Source organism: Trichosurus vulpecula, chromosome 4 (assembly GCF_011100635.1).
Source record: "Trichosurus vulpecula isolate mTriVul1 chromosome 4, mTriVul1.pri, whole genome shotgun sequence".
Taxonomy (NCBI): domain Eukaryota; kingdom Metazoa; phylum Chordata; class Mammalia; order Diprotodontia; family Phalangeridae; genus Trichosurus; species Trichosurus vulpecula.
Genome location: NC_050576.1, coordinates 280795795 through 280810902, shown reverse-complemented (window position 1 = coordinate 280810902; position 15108 = coordinate 280795795). Strand labels below are relative to the sequence as shown.

Below are 15108 nucleotides of genomic sequence, written 5' to 3'. Positions count from 1 at the left end.
TAGCTTTGTTAGCTGTGTGTGACATTGGGCAAGTCATTCAACCTCTCTGAGCCTCAGTTTCTTCATCCGTAAATAAGGGTTGGATTAGGTGGCCTCAAAAGTCCTTTCTCTCTCTAAGTTTATGATCCTATGAACCCATGTTCTGGTGCATGTTTCCGGGCAACATCAAACTCCGACTGTCTGTGAAAAATGTAGGCACATGCACATGCACATAGAGAATGATGAAACTGGTTTCCAAGGGTGGCTTGTGAAATAAGTCTCACTACAGTCTAAGCCACACTTCTTATTTTTATAGCTGCACTGGTACGGTGTGTGTGTGTGTGTGTGTGTGTGTGTGTGTGTGTGTGTGTGTGTGTTGTGCCCTGTGAAGTATGTGATGTATGTGGAATATTCATTTGTATTGTTATTTTTGCACAGCCAGTCTATGTACTGTGGCTGTAATTGCATGATGATTTTAGTTCAGTGGGGTGTGTGTGTGTGTGTGTGTGTGTGTGTGTCTGCGTAAGAGGGCAAGTGGATGTGTTCTAGGAGGTTGTATGGCATGAGATGACTGCTTGCAGGGGACATTGGTTCGGGCTGTTGTGGCTTCTCTAATGTTCACTCGAACGTCTCTGACGGTTCCTGGGCTGGCTTTTATTCTCTGCCTCACTGCTTGGCCCCTGAAGCCTTAGCCCAGGTCACACCTAGGCTCGGAGGACAGCTCTGGGGCTTCTAGATATGCTTGGCCTAACTACTTTTTTCTGCTGGGGCATTCTAGGATGCTGTACTATATGACCCAGAGATGCAAAGTCCCAGGCCAGATGCATTGCCTCAGATTGGCCTTTGAGCAAAGGTGATAAAACTGATAACCCACATTATTGGGGTTTACAAAGTGCTTTCCTCACAAACATCCTAGGAGGTAGGGAGTGTAAGGACTGTATTCCATGTTTGACCCAGCTCTTTGCTGCTTAGACCCCGGGACAAGCAGGAGGGTGTTTCCTCTTTGTATGGCTTACTTGGACTGCAGGGTATAAAGGCCAGGTGAGCTGGGGGCCCTAGCTGTGCTTAGCTGTGCCTAGGCTTGGAACTAGGGGGTGAAGTTCAGGCCATATGGAGCCTCATGGGCTATATCCTGGTGACCCTGAGCCAATGCCTTTCCTTTTCTGTGCCTCAGTTTCCCCATCTGCTCCAAGGAGGCAAGGAAGCCTCTCCCCTTGGTCTGGGAGGGTCCTTAATTTAGGGGGTGGGGTGTGCACCCAGGTGTGTGGTGGCTGCGGGTGGGCAGGGTGGGACCTGAGCTGGGGCCCCCCTGGAAAGAGAGGAGAGGCAGGTGAGATGGGAGGCAGGGGCGGGGGTGGGGTAGGGTCCGGAGCTGAGGTACCGGGGGCCGGGGGAGGAGCAGGAACAGGCTCGGGGCGCCGCACCCGCACCTGCCGCTCTCTCCGCTCCGGATTCCGCTCCGGATTCCGCTCGCGATTCCCGTCCCGGGAGGCTCCGGGGGCTCCTAGACTGGCTGCAGAGGCGGCTCCCGTTCGTGCTCGGCTCCCGCGGTCGCCCCCGGCTCCTCCTCCGACTCCGCCCCCGCCCCCGCCTAGTCCCCTCCTGGCTCCGGCCGCCCGGCCCGGCCCTCCCCCCCTGCCATGAAGAAGCTGTGGGTGAAGAAGCGGTTCCAGGTAAGGGCTCTCCCGGCCGCGCGTGGGTGGGGTGGAGGGGGGGGCCGAGGGCCGGGGAGCCGGGAGGGCGGGGCGGAGGCGGGGGCCCCAGGGAGGGCTAGGTGGGCATCGGCCTGGGCCCTTCCCTGGGCCCTGCGGCCTCGCCCGGGCACCCCTCCTGCCCCAGTCCCTGGCACAGCCTGCAGGATGGCTCCCCCCTCTCCGAGCTGCGCTAGCTAGGCCCATCCCCCATCCCCTCCTCAGGACCACGTCTCCGTACCCCATGGTCTGTAGCACCCTGTGCCTTTATGTCCGTGGCTGTCATCAGCCTACCCTCTCTCTCCTTTTCTCCTCCCTGGTCTGATCCTTTTCACTGACGCCCCATGCCTCCATTCTGCCTACCTCCCTTCCTGTGGGGTGATTCCATCCACCTTGGTAATCTCCTGTTTTACTGGGTTTCTAAATGCTGACTTTGCTCTCCCTAGCTAAGAAATGCCCAGAAGGAACTCCATCTCCATGTTAACATCCTCCTTGTCCCTGGTGACCCTGCATCTTCTCCTGCCCCCACACTCTATTTCTGAGACTCCCATACCTTGTTACCTACCATGTCTGATGTCCCCACCCATGTCCCTGACCCATATGTCTCCTCGACTGGTACCTTCCTATATATTCCAGCATCCAGGCCCTCTTCTCAGCACTCTATCTCTACGGCCCTGTATCTCCCATGGTCCTATATCTCTTCTTATGTAGAACCTTCCATTCTCCATGCTCTTCTCTCTCCTTTTGCTTTGCTTTCCTCAATCTTCCTTTCTTTCCCTCATTCCCTTCTCCATGTGCTCCATGCCCTTCCATATCTCTGGACCTCAGGGTCCTCCAAGGTCTCCCTGTTTCTCCTTGTCCTACCAGTTTATGTTGAGGTTCTCCATGTTCCTGGGCCTAAGGTTCCTGGGTGTCCAAAGCCTGGACATTGATCAGAGGTCTATACCATGAGTGCCCCCTCCTCCCCTCCCCTGGTAAAGTGTGACATTGACCACCATTTTATCTTGGCTGGCATAAACATGTACATAGGCTTGGCACTCTAAGATCAGGGAGGGCCAGATGCTTAGTAACAGGGTTGTTGTAAGTATAGGCATCCCAGAAAACCCAATGGGGATCCCTCTGGGGCAAGATTGGTCATTGGAGGGAAAGAATCCCTTCCCCAAAATGTTGTCTTAGTATTTTACATTGCCCATGTCTCCTTGTGCTCCCTACTCCATGCCACAGGTCTCTGGGATTAGGAATGTTGCTAAATTGGGGTGGATTCCCCTAACAAATCAATTTGATTTTTCTTTTTCAGAAAACTGGCCACTCGCGGCGGGCCTTTGGTCGATTCACCCATGGTGCGTGGGACTGTGGCTGTCCCTTCTTTATAGCCCTCTTCCCAATGGCTCCCTCCCCAGGCTCACTTGGCTAGATTCTCCCCAGACTCCTGGTTAAGGGGTCAGAGCCATGATGATGCCTTATTGCTTTTAGTGACCCCTTGGGATTTGGCATAGACCTTCAACTTGAATGTATACAGCCAAGAGAGGGACAGGAGTCAGGAAGGACTAGAGTCAAGTTCAAAGAAAGGGCCTAGGCCTTCTGTTTCTCATCTCTGAGACTTCCGTTTGGCTCCTTGTCCCACTCATGGTTGTAGATGTGGAAAGGTAGACACCCTCACTTTGGTAAATTCTACATGGGATTTACTTTCCCGTTGCAAAGATGGAGAAACTGAGGCAAAGAGGGGAGAATGGGCTCAGGATTCAACAGGATTTTGAGAACTTGGAACAAAACCCAGGAGTTCTGACTTTCAATCTAACCATTGGACTTTTTAGGGGAAAGAGAGAGAGAGAGAGAGAGAGAGAGAGAGAGAGAGAGTGTGTGTGAGTGTGTGTGTGTGTGTGTGTGTGTGTGTGTGTGTGTGTGCATACCTACTTGTTCCAGCTTGCAAGTGTGAGCATTGGGGTATGTTTGTATGTGTATAGACCAAGGACAGAATATAACTGAGGAGGAAGGGGTTTTGGGGAGAAAAAAACCAAACCTTATGTACTTGGACCTCATTATTCTATGTATAGTAAGAACCTTTAGATACATCCAGGGAGAGAAGAAACTAGTTGTGAGCAGTGTGGGACTGTGCTCCCAGGTTTCCCCAACTCAGTCCCTGCAGAACACCTCTGGGAACTGGGAAGCCCAATTTCCCTCTCTACCCCATCCGCCCCATCATGCCCTGCCCCACAGACGCTCTGATAACAGTCTGTCGATGTCTCTCTCCTGCTGCTCCTATGGAAGCGAAGTTTTCCGCTCCTGCAGAAAGCAAAGCTACGGTAGGAAACGGATCCCTGCTTCTGCTCCTTGGTCCTTCCTGAGGGTTCCTGGCCTCAGGGCCTGGCCCCAACACCATGTGCTGGTCTGGGGTGGAGGATGGGACTGGCCCTGTAAGTTGGTAGCTTTCCTTGAGAGTAAGGTGTGACAGTGACTGCCATGTTTCCTTGGGATGACATTCCTTTCTACTACTGAATCTGAGTTCCTTAGACCTGGGACCCTGTTGGTGTTCTAGAGAGGGACCTGGAGAATAGCAGGCAGGGGCGCGGTGGGTTCCTTTAGTTGGGAGCAAATCCGGTGCTGTCAAAGGGACTCCATGGAGGCAGTGTGGGTGGTAGGGGTGAAGGGGAACTAGGAGCCCACAGGGGTGATGGGGAGAACTTTGGGAATGGAAATCGATAAGAGGAGCAGGTGAGGAGTGGGGAGATAAGGAGGCCTAGCTGATGATGCAGTGGAATCATGCTGGGGTCAGGGTCAGGAAAAGAGAAACATTCCAGGAAAAGCTGAGGAGGTGGTGGTTGTGGGTGGCAGAGAGGGGCTTCGTCCATGGAGGTCCCTTCTTCCCTAGACTCGGAGACCGGTGAAGATGATATCAGTGATGCTCAAGGGACACAGCGCCTGGAACTACAAGATGATGGGGCCTTCAGCACTCCCACAGGTTTGTCTTCCTTTGAGGCCTGGGGTGGGGGAAAGACTTCCAGGAAGAGAGGGTCGTATCCTCGAAGCCTCCGAGCTCATGGCTTTTCTTCTTCCTAGGGGGCTCAGACACCCTGGTGGGCTCCTCCCTTGACACCCCTCCGACCTCCGTGACGGGCACCTCTGAGGAGCAGGCGAGCTGGTGGGGCAGCGGGCAGACGGTGTTGGAGCAGGAGGCGGGCGGCAGCGCTGGTGGTGGTAGTTCCCGCCGGCTCCCAGGCAGCCCAAGGCAAGCACAGGCAGCCGGGGCCGGGGCCGGGCCGCGGCACCTGGGGGTGGAGCCGCTGGTGCGGGCATCTCGTGCTAATCTGGTGGGCACAAGCTGGGGGTCAGAGGATAGCCTTTCGGTGGCCAGTGACCTGTACGGCAGCGCGTTCAGCCTGTACAGAGGACGAGCCCTCTCCATACACGTGTAAGTAATGGCCTTGGTCGGCCCTGCTGCACCTCCACTTCACACTCCCCCGCACTGCCCCCCGTCACTGGCCCATTTTCTCCCTCACTGCTCCATCTCTCTGTGACTGACCCATTTCCCCTCCATTGCCCTATCTCCCTCTCATCCACCCCACCTCTACACAGTTTTGGCCCCATCCCACCACACTGTGTCTTCCTCTCCGTCTCTCATTCTTCAGATCCCTTCTGCTCCCACCTGCCCTGGTCTCATCATTCTGCCCCCATCACCTCTTGGATTCCCCCATCCTCTCCTCTCTCCTTCCCCCTCATCTCCATGGTCCTCAGGATCCCCATGTCCCCTCCCCCATTCGAGCTCCCACATCATTTCCAGTGTCTCCTCCCCCCTCCCTCCCTCCCCCCCCTTGGCCCCCTCCGCTCCTGCTGTCTTAGCAGATGCTGCTTTTTTTCCATTTTCCCTTCATATGCCTCTTCCCATTTAGCCCTTTTCTGTGAGAAACAGAACCTCTCAGCACTGCAGTTCCCAGGAGAGTGGGAGAGAGAAAGGGAAGAGAGCTGCTGGGAAAGAGAAGAGAGCGAGGTGGTAGGGCAGACAGAAGGGGAAGGAGGGAGGGCAGGAGGGGCAAAAGGAGAGAGCACGTCAGGAAGCAGTGGAAGGGTGGGCACGGGGAGGTCTGGGTGGGGCGTGGGAGAGGAGAAGAGGCAGGTTCAGGAAGGTGAGGTGAGAGGAAGATTCTCCCTCCTTTTGGGAGACAGCATGGCCTGGGGGTAAAGAAGCATTGGCATGGGGCTGTTCTTGAAGGCAAGGACAGGGAGGGGCTGGGGTGGGGTGGCCTGCTATGGGAAGCTATTCTGGGAAAGGAGCACAGAGTTACACAATGGGGGTACTGTGGAAGGTGGCGGGAGTGGCTGGTGCTGGGACCGGGGGTAGCATTTTAGGAGATGGGTGGGGGGCAACTAGTAATACAGAAGGTTTTTGTTTGGATCTAGGGGTGGGTTGGGAAGATGAGGGGGTAGAGTGGTTGTTGATGGCAAAGGGAAAGGGCAGGAGGGTTGTTTTGGAGATGGGTGAGGTGGTTGGTGGGATAGGGATGAAGTGGTGGGGGGACCTTGCTGATCTAGGGGAGACTTGTCCTAATAGCATTAGCCAGGTGGCCCTTCTGCTAGTACATGCCAGCTCCTGTGGCCTCCTCCTCCAACAAGGCCCCAGCCGGAGCCTGGAGTTGCCATGGCAACCTCCCAGGCACCCATTTCCTTAGTGATGTCTGTGGCACAGAGACCAGCCTGGAGGTGGGCCTGGAGCGGAGTTGACAGTAAAAGGGCCTTCTCAACTCTGGCCCCTTGCCTCTCCATGCCACCTTCCATTTATTGGGATAACTCTATGGGATTCCCTACCTCATAAATACATCCCTCTCTGAGAGAAACCAGCCCTCCCTCATCTTCTTCCCAGAATGCTCTGTATTCCTGTTGTTGTCATTTCTAGTCTTGTCTCCCTCAAGGCACTTTGTAACCCTCCCCCATGACTCCATCATTGTACTCACCCCTCCATCAGAGACTTGGCACTAGCACAAAGGGGTCAGACAGTCAGGCTGCCATATATATTAAGATATTACTACTGTAATGGCCCTGGATTGGGGGTGATGTGACCTAGGAAGGGTGCCCTCCAAAAGATGCTCTAGCCTTATTTTGAGAAGCATGCCTACTGTATTTCCTCTTCCTACTATATTTCCTTACCCTTGAGATCAGGGAGTGTTTTAACAGAGACACTGTGGGGCTAATGTGGGCTACCTGAGGTCCAGTGGAGACTCAGGAAGCAAGAGTTGGAAATCAAAGACCTTGAGCCATTCAGGTCCTGTTGGCCAGAGGTCTTGGCTGGTCCCTTTATAGTCATTCCCTCAGGCTCTTTCAATCTGCTAATTTCTTTACCTTTCTCCATTTGGGGGATTCTTGAATATCTGGGTGGGGAACTCTGAGAGACTAAAGGTAAATTGTATTTCCCTAGAAGAAGCCCATGTAAGAGTAACTCCATGTTGGCAAAGAATTGCTACCTATGGTAGGAGCTTGAGATTCTGAGAGTCCCGGGGTGACAAATGCAACTTTCAAAGTCCATGAGCACTAGTGATTGTGATGTTAGGGATGGGACCTAGGAGCACCCATACCAGCTGTGTGCACTGCTCCCAAGAGTTGAGTGATTATTGATCCATTTCTCTGAGAGGATTGTGACTGGGGGTTGTGAGGCAAAGACAAAAAGATACCACTCCTCTTAGGAGCTGCAGTGGAAGGGAGAATATCCTGGTTGAAAATGGGACTGCCTGGTGGCAGGTCTGAAAGGGTTGCATTCTCTTCAGGTCTTTCACTAAGCTCAGCCTGCTTCTCTCCTTTCCCTCCCTCACTTCATCCTTCAGATCTTCAGCCTCATTCTTTTCTTTCCCTCTTGTTCAGTTCTGTCTCTGCTGCTTGCCAGCTTTGGTGGCTGGGGAGAAAAGGCTGGCCAGGATTACTGGGGCCAAATGATTTTCAATGTCTGGAGTTTAGACCTTTCTTCCTCCAGCTTGGTCCCTAATACTCAGAGCCAGCCTCTGTCTCCCAAGGACCCCACCTAGGCCCAAGTTCCAGCTCTGGCTGCAGCCTGCACACAGTAATCAGTGGGGTCCCAGTGGTTGTTCAACTTAGGATATCCCATCTTTCTTCCCTTTGGGCTCCTTCCTTCTGCAGCTTTTCCAGAATCTGTATGTGGAAGCCCCATTCCTAATGCCAGCTCACTCTTTTTGACTTGGTTTGCAGCAGTGTGCCACAGGGTGGGCTTTGGAGGGAGGACCCTGATCCTCAGCCCCAGCCTGCCAGTGAAGCTCCAAGACGGCCTGCCCAACCACCTCCTTCCAAATCAGCTCTGCTCCCGCCACCCTCCCCGAGGGTGGGGAAGCGACCTCCTCCTGGGCCTGGTACACAGCCCCCTGCCACCCCCACCTTGCCCCATAGGAAGCTTCAGGAGCCAGGGCCACCGGAAGAGTTGGAAGAGAAGAGGGGGAAGAAGCCCAAGTCATCAGGGCCCTCGCTGGCGGGCACCCTGGAGTCTCGCTCCCAGACACCTCTGAGTGAAGCTTCGGGCCGCCTTTCTGGGGTGCGCTGCTCCCCGCGGTTGGTGCGAGCTGGCTCCCGGATCTTAGACAAGCTGCAGTTCTTTGAGGAGCGTCGGCGCAGCCTGGAGAAGAGTGATTCTCCGGTTCCTCTGAGGGCATGGGTTCCCTTGCGGAAGGCGCGATCCCTGGATCAGCCAAAGACCGAAAGTGGCCAGTGGGACACACCAGGGACCTCAAGGGAAGAGTTACGGGGTGGATCGCGAGGTGAGCTAGGTACTGTGGCAGAGAGGCGCTGGGCATTTCGGCAGAAGGCAGCCTCACTGGACGAGCGGGTCCGGCAGCGTAGCCCCAGCCCCGCCTCTGACCTTGAGCACCGCTTTGCCCAGGAGCTGGGGCGCATCCGCCGCTCGGCCTCCAGGGAGGAGTTAGTTCGATCTCATGAGTCCCTGCGGTCCACTTTGCAGAGGGCCCCATCTCCCCGGGACCCAGCGGAGCCTCCCTTGTTCTCTAGCCCCTCTACCCCAAAGACTCCCCCACCAGAGAGCACCTCCACTATTCAGCAGTTGGCCTTGAGCAGCGTGGGGAAGGTTGGTGAAGAGGCAGCAGGAAAGGGGTGCAGTGTGGCCAGAGGCCGAGGGCCGGCTGGCAGGACAGAACTTGGGGAAGGCCACCAGCAAGAGGTTCGACGGAGAGAACAGTTTCCACTTACTCGGGGGAGGGCTATTCAGGAATCCAGGAGCCCTGAGCCCCCTGAGCCCAGGACAAAAGCACATCTAGCCCGGAAGAGGGATCCTCCTGTGCAAGCTGTACGCTTTTTACCCTGGGCCATGCCTGAGCCAGAGGGGACCGCCATCCCCCCAAACCTGGAAAAGAACCAGCCTGGGCCTGAGGCAGAGAAGAGACTGCGGAGAGGCCCAGAGGAGGATGGACCCTGGGGGGCCTGGGACCGGCGAGCACCCCGTAGCAAGGGCAAAGGTCATCACCGGATACGGCCTACCTCACCCGACCTTGGTATGGTCCCACAGAGGGATGTCAGGGAGCACGGGAGACTGGGGAGAATTTTCAGAGGTGAATTCTCTTTTGAGGGAGTCCTTTTTGCCTCTCGAATTTTTCAAAGAGGGCAATTTGTCAGGGAAGGCAAACCAGAGCCTTTTGGGGTTAAGTGTCTGTGGGGTTTTGTGGGGTTTCATGCCAATGCTAGCTACTGGCATAGAGTTAGTGAGGCCAAGAAAGAGCAGGGCACATATGCCAGCATTCTCTTCATATTCTTCAGACCTGGTAGAATCTCCATTTTTTTTCTCTCATACACCATCCCCACCTCTCTCAGTCTCCCCCAGCTAGAAGTGATTTTCTGGTGGGGGTGGGTTGGAGATGACAAATGGGCAAAAGACTAGGGACAGACCATTCAGATTGCCCCCTCATCTTTTCTTCCTTTCTGCTAAGTTATGTTTGATGAAATGTCCTGAGACCACTGGCCATGGTCCAGGGGTTTGCTGGGGTGCCACTGTTTAGAGCCTGGGGCCCAGGGTCTAGGAGGTACAAAAGAAGAGATTGTCGCTAGATGAAGCCCCTTAGCAGTCACTGAGTATTCACTGAGCACCAATAATGGGCAAGGCTGTTGGAGAGACGTGTCCTTCTCTCACTCTGAAAGATCTTTCCCTCTCTACTTCCTTCAGGGTTCTTCTGAATTCCCTAGTTCTTCATGAAACCTTCCCAACCAGGGCACTGGCTACTTACACCTCTTGTCTGGTGTCCCTGGGACACCTCTTACATTGTTCTCTTGTATTGATTTTTAATTTTTTATGTTCATGTCTTTTCTCCCTAACTAGGCTGTAAACTTCTTGAGGGCAGGGACTGGAGGCGATAGCTTGTATCCCCTTTGACAGCTTGTACAGTACAATGTAGCAGATACAGTCAATGCTTTGTACATCTTTGTTGATTCTGTGAATGCTTCTGTATCCCCAGAGTCCTCAGATGATTCCTATGTCTCAGCTGGAGAGGAACCCTTGGAAGCTCCTGTCTTTGAGATACCATTGCAGAGTGTGGTGGTGGCTCCAGGGTTCGACACTATGCTCAAATGTATTGTCACAGCCAACCCCCCAGCCCAAGGTGAGTCCTAGGATAGGGGCTTGGAATGTGTGAGTGGGGAGGAGAGGAGGAGATCAAGGGCTTTTGGGGAGGCATGCTTTCCTGCTTTGTCCTACTCCCTCTAGAGACCCCAGGGAGAAGCAGCAAAGAAGGGCTGAGGGTCCCAAAGTGACCTGTCTCTGATGCTTTCCTTGCAGTGTCTTGGCAAAAAGATGGCACAACCCTCCAGAATAGTGAGAGGGTCCTCATCCGGGCTGAAGGTGAGCGGCACACTCTGTTGCTGCAGGAAGCCCAGTTAGCCGATGCTGGTCACTACACCATCACCGCCACCAACGAGTTGGGCCAGGCCAGCTGCAATGCCTTGCTCTCTGTTGAACCTGGTAGGGATCTGGCAAGGGAGGGGGTTGGGAACTCTTTGTTTTTGTTTTTGGGGAGGGGGTGGGGGTGGTGGGGGAAATGGAAAGGCTCTCTTTCTGAGTTAGGAACTCTTGATGAGGGCCATGATGATAGTTTGACTACTATGGCCAGTTATGAACTAAGAATTGGGACAGACTACCTGGCTCTCTACCCTCATTCTATTTTCAATTTAGAATTGAAGCTTTTTAAAAATGTGCGTGCGTGTGTGTGTGTGTGTGTGTGTGTGTATACATATATGTGTATATATATATATACATTTATAAGTGTGTGTATGTATAAGAATTTAATTTCAGATGCCAGTAGACCAATGAAAAAAAATTTTAAAATGTCGCTACTCCACTGTGATGCAGTGGGAAGAATGCTAAATTTGAACGGAGAGCACCTGGGTTCAAATTCTTTCTCTACTCCAGGTGTGATTTTGGACAAATCACTTAAGCTCTTTAGACCTTAGTTCTTCCTTTGCAAAGTGAGGGAGCTGGACTACATGGCCCCTGACGTTGCTTCTGGTTTTAAATCTGAGAGGCAACTTTGTGTTATAGATTGGGCCCTGCCTTTGGAGCCAGGAAGACTTGGGTTCCAATCCGGCCTCAGCTACTTACTAGCTGTGTGACCCTGGGCAGATCATTTAACCTTTGTGTACCTGTTTCTTCCTTCATCTGTAAAAAGATGATGTTGGTCTTGAGGGCTCCTTCCAAGTCTAAATCTATGATCCTATACCTGAGTCTCCAGAATGGAGACTGTAAACTCTATGAATGTCCTTGTACCTCCCTTTCTTGAACCCTGCTTTCCCCGATTTTAGTATCACCAGGTCCCCAGGATTCCCTTATTTACAATTCTCTCCTCTCAAAGAAGTAATACATCAGATGAGGTCATTCGTACCAGGAATTTGCTGGAGTTTTCGGTTTTGTAAAGAAATGTGAGAAGGGCCATGGTACACCAGCTGAGCTTGAAGAGTCTTCTCTGTGAGTTTTTATTTATAGGCCTGAATCCCTTGTATCAGCCTTTGATACTGTCATTCCTTGCTAGCCCTTCAACCTCCCCATATCCCTCCAGCTAGTTCTCTTGGCCGAGGTGAGGGAGATAAACTTTTCTCTTTCTAGGCTTTGCTTCTTACTTGTGTGATGTTGGGCAGGTCACTCCCTTGTCCTCAGTTTCCTCATTGTAAAAACGAGAGGACTGGGCTAGCTTACTTCTGAAGTCTTGTCAAGTTTTAGGCCCATTACCCTATGCTCCTAAACGATGTACTATCTGTGTCACCTTGGGAAAACAGCTTCCTTTTTCTGGGTCCCCATTTCCTCATCTGTACAGTGAGTAGGTTGGTCTAGATTTTTACAGGTGTGGGGATCCTGCAGCCTCAAGACCACATATTGGCAGGTTCCTCATCCCTGGTCTAGAAGGTCTCTAAGAATTCATCCTTCTGGCTCTGACTTTCTGTGGTCCTAAATCTCTTCCCCAACATGGGTCTGAAATTTCCTCATCTGTGGGAAGTGGTTTTTCTAGATGGTCTCTGAGATCTATTTCTTCTTTTCAGGCTCTACTACTCATTACCTGTGTGACCTTAGGCAAGCTACTGTCCCTCTGGGCCTCAGTCTCTCTAAGGGTTTGGCCCGGAAGTTTTGTTCAAGGTGACACAGTAGTAGCTGCCATTACTAATGGAGATTTTTGGGAACATTTTATTTTTTCCCAATTATGTGTAAAAACAATTTTTAACATTCATTTAAAAATTTTTTGAGTCCCAAGTTCTCTCCCTCTCTCCCTCCTCTCTCCTCACCCCTAAGATGGTAAGCAATTTGATATGGGTTATACATGCACAGTCCTGCAAAACGTATTTTAATGGAGATTCTTCAGTAAATTAACAGGATATCCTTCAAATCATGTTAGCTAGGCAGCTCTTGGTGAATATAGCCCCGTTGGATGTTCCTGTCATGGTAACTTACAAGCTTTAAGAAAGAGTGAATTTCTCTCCCAAATCCTTGTGAGGTAGGTATTGCTGATGCTTACAAACCTTCAAGTACTCTAGTAATGTCTGTGTTATAAAGAGGAGACTGAGGCTCAGAGAGGCTTAAAGCGGCAGTGGGATTCAAATGAATTAACAACCGGTTCTCCTCAGAACCCAGCCCAGCATAGCCCTTGCCAATGATGTGGTGGGCGCAGGCCCCGCCCCCGTTAACAAACGGTTTCGGGGGAACTCAACCTAAAATTAGGTACCAGTTCTCTTGAACCGGTGCAAACTGGCTGAATCTCACCACTGGCTTAAGGACTGTCCCATAGTTGCAGAACTGCTGCAGAATTGTACTAAGTGAACCCTAGCTAGAATTGTGGAATCTTAGAATTAGAAGGAACCCTTAAGGTCATCTAGGCTGACCTATACTGAGACTGGAATAATCCCTGTGACATTCTTGACAAGGGGTCAGCCAGACCTTGTTTGATACGGTTAGGTGGCCTGGTGGTTTGAGGGCTGGGCCCAGAGTCAGGAAGATCTGAGTTCAAATCTGGCCTCGGACACTTACAAGCTGTGTGACCCTGGGCAAGTCACTTAACCCCCATTTGCCTCTGTTCCTCATCTGTAAATTGGGGATACTGGGTTCATTGTTTCTGGAAAATATGGCCATTCAAAAAGAAAAGTTCAGGGGATCCTTTAACACACTGGAGAAGGAAATGGCAGGCCACTCCATGGGGTCCCATAGACTTGGACACAACTCAACAATAACAACAACATAAGTCTCCTTAATCTCACCTAGGCCTGAACTTGTGGGGAACTTCCTAAAGGAAGAGACAGATTAATTTGGGCCATGTTGGTGTGATGGAGTTGGGGAAGAAGGGTTTCTCGCATCCCTGCCTCTAATCCAAAAACTACCTTATGCTAGTCACACCCTTCCAAAGTCATTTCTTTTCTCCTCCTGCCTCTAGACAAGTAACAAAAAAGTTACCCTTGCCTGTAAGGGCCCAGCCTCAGATCATCTCCTAGCATCAGACCCCCCCCACCCAGCCCAGAGCCCAGCCGAAAGAGCTCAGAGCAAAATGTAATAGTGATAAGTGGAGGTCACCTTGTTTTCTATTTTTATGAAAAATCCTTACTTGGCTTCAACCCAACTTCTTTTGGGCATAGCCCAGTTTCTTTCTAGTGAGGTGAAAGTACAAGGCCCATCCTAATTTGTGCGGCCCAGGCAATTCAATTAAGCAAATACTGAATTCAGAGAATGTACTCTGTGACCAACCCGCTACAGGACCCGTTATAGGGATGCGAAAGGCCTTGCCGTAATTGTCCCTGCCTCCGAGGAGCTAAGAGTCTGGTTGGGGAGGCAGACTATTCTAGAGCAGTATAGGACCGAGAGGGCTGGAGTTATCGGGGAGGACTTCCTAGTATCTGGATGTCTGGGGAGGACTGGGTGAGAGCATTTCAAATAGGAGAGACTGTCTACGTGAGCTGCCCTTTTCCATTTGATAAGCCTTGTGGGAGAGGCGACCCCCAGGGTGGTCGTCTACTCTTTGTCAGAAGCACTTCCTTTTGTCCAGTCACCCTCCCTGCTACTGTTTCATGTCAAACCACTCATTGTGAGTGGTCATGGTGAGAATGTCTGGTCTTGATCTTCCACATGAAGATAAATCTTTCCAGGATTTGAAGCTCCATCTTCAATCCCTGCTTATTACTGTTTTAAAACGGTATAATGCCAGCTCCTTCTAAGTCACATGCCTGAATCCTTCCTTCTCTTTTGCCTTTTCTCCCAATTTATGTCTTTGGTTAGTTGTGGGCCCCACTCTGACCCCAGAATTTTCTGAGCTGAAGACAGAGGGACTCAAGCCCTGGGTAGCTATCTTCCATATGGTGGGCTTTTTTTTGAAATCCCAATGATTTGTCAGTTAAAAAATCAATAAATTTATCAATTAAAAATGATAATTATAATAATTCTACATATACTTGCACCCCTTTAGAATTTGTAAAGTGCTTTTATATCAGGTATCATTTCCATTTTATAGATGAGGAAGCAGGCTCAGAGAGTTACTTAAGGTGCATGTAGCTGGTAATTTGCGGGCTCAAACATAGATTTTCTGGACTTGGTGCACGGACTTGAGTGTAACTTGCATTCCCCTTTGAACTCCAGCAACGTTGTCATCTCTGGGTAGCTTATTTCCTCTTCCTAAATATGTCACTATTTTAAAAGCTTTTTTAAAGACAATTTTAAACATTTTTTAAAATAAAATTTTGAGTTCCAAATTTTCTCTCTCCCTCCCTTCTCCCTAAGACAGTAAGCAGTTTGATGGAGGTTTAAATATATATATTGCTGATATTTTCTAGATGTGCAAAAGACAAAGGAATTTTACAGGCATGGAAGGAAATAAACCAAGGAGGGAAGAAACTTTGGTGAAAAATTAAAATTCCTTCTCACCCAACTTTGATTCTGTCCTTCCCCATGCACTGGTTCCTGCCTCTGGGTCCACTAAAAAGT

At 51.3% G+C, this 15108-nt stretch overlaps 1 protein-coding gene across 5 annotated transcripts in view; it reads left to right on the top strand.

The window, feature by feature from the left end:
• Window positions 1–15108, top strand: part of SPEG (striated muscle enriched protein kinase) — an 83035-nt gene that overhangs the window by 7578 nt on the left and 60349 nt on the right. For 3 of the 5 annotated variants that reach the window (XM_036754448.1, XM_036754442.1, XM_036754445.1), the window contains exons 2-6: window positions 4540–4629; window positions 4728–5079; window positions 7860–9166; window positions 10121–10264; window positions 10441–10623. In XM_036754448.1, the coding sequence (XP_036610343.1) occupies window positions 4540–4629; window positions 4728–5079; window positions 7860–9166; window positions 10121–10264; window positions 10441–10623 (2076 nt within the window). Of the gene's footprint in view, window positions 1–3943; window positions 3974–4539; window positions 4630–4727; window positions 5080–7859; window positions 9167–10120; window positions 10265–10440; window positions 10624–15108 lie in introns of all 5 variants that reach the window. The other 2 variants (XM_036754447.1, XM_036754443.1) reach the window with 2 other exon arrangements.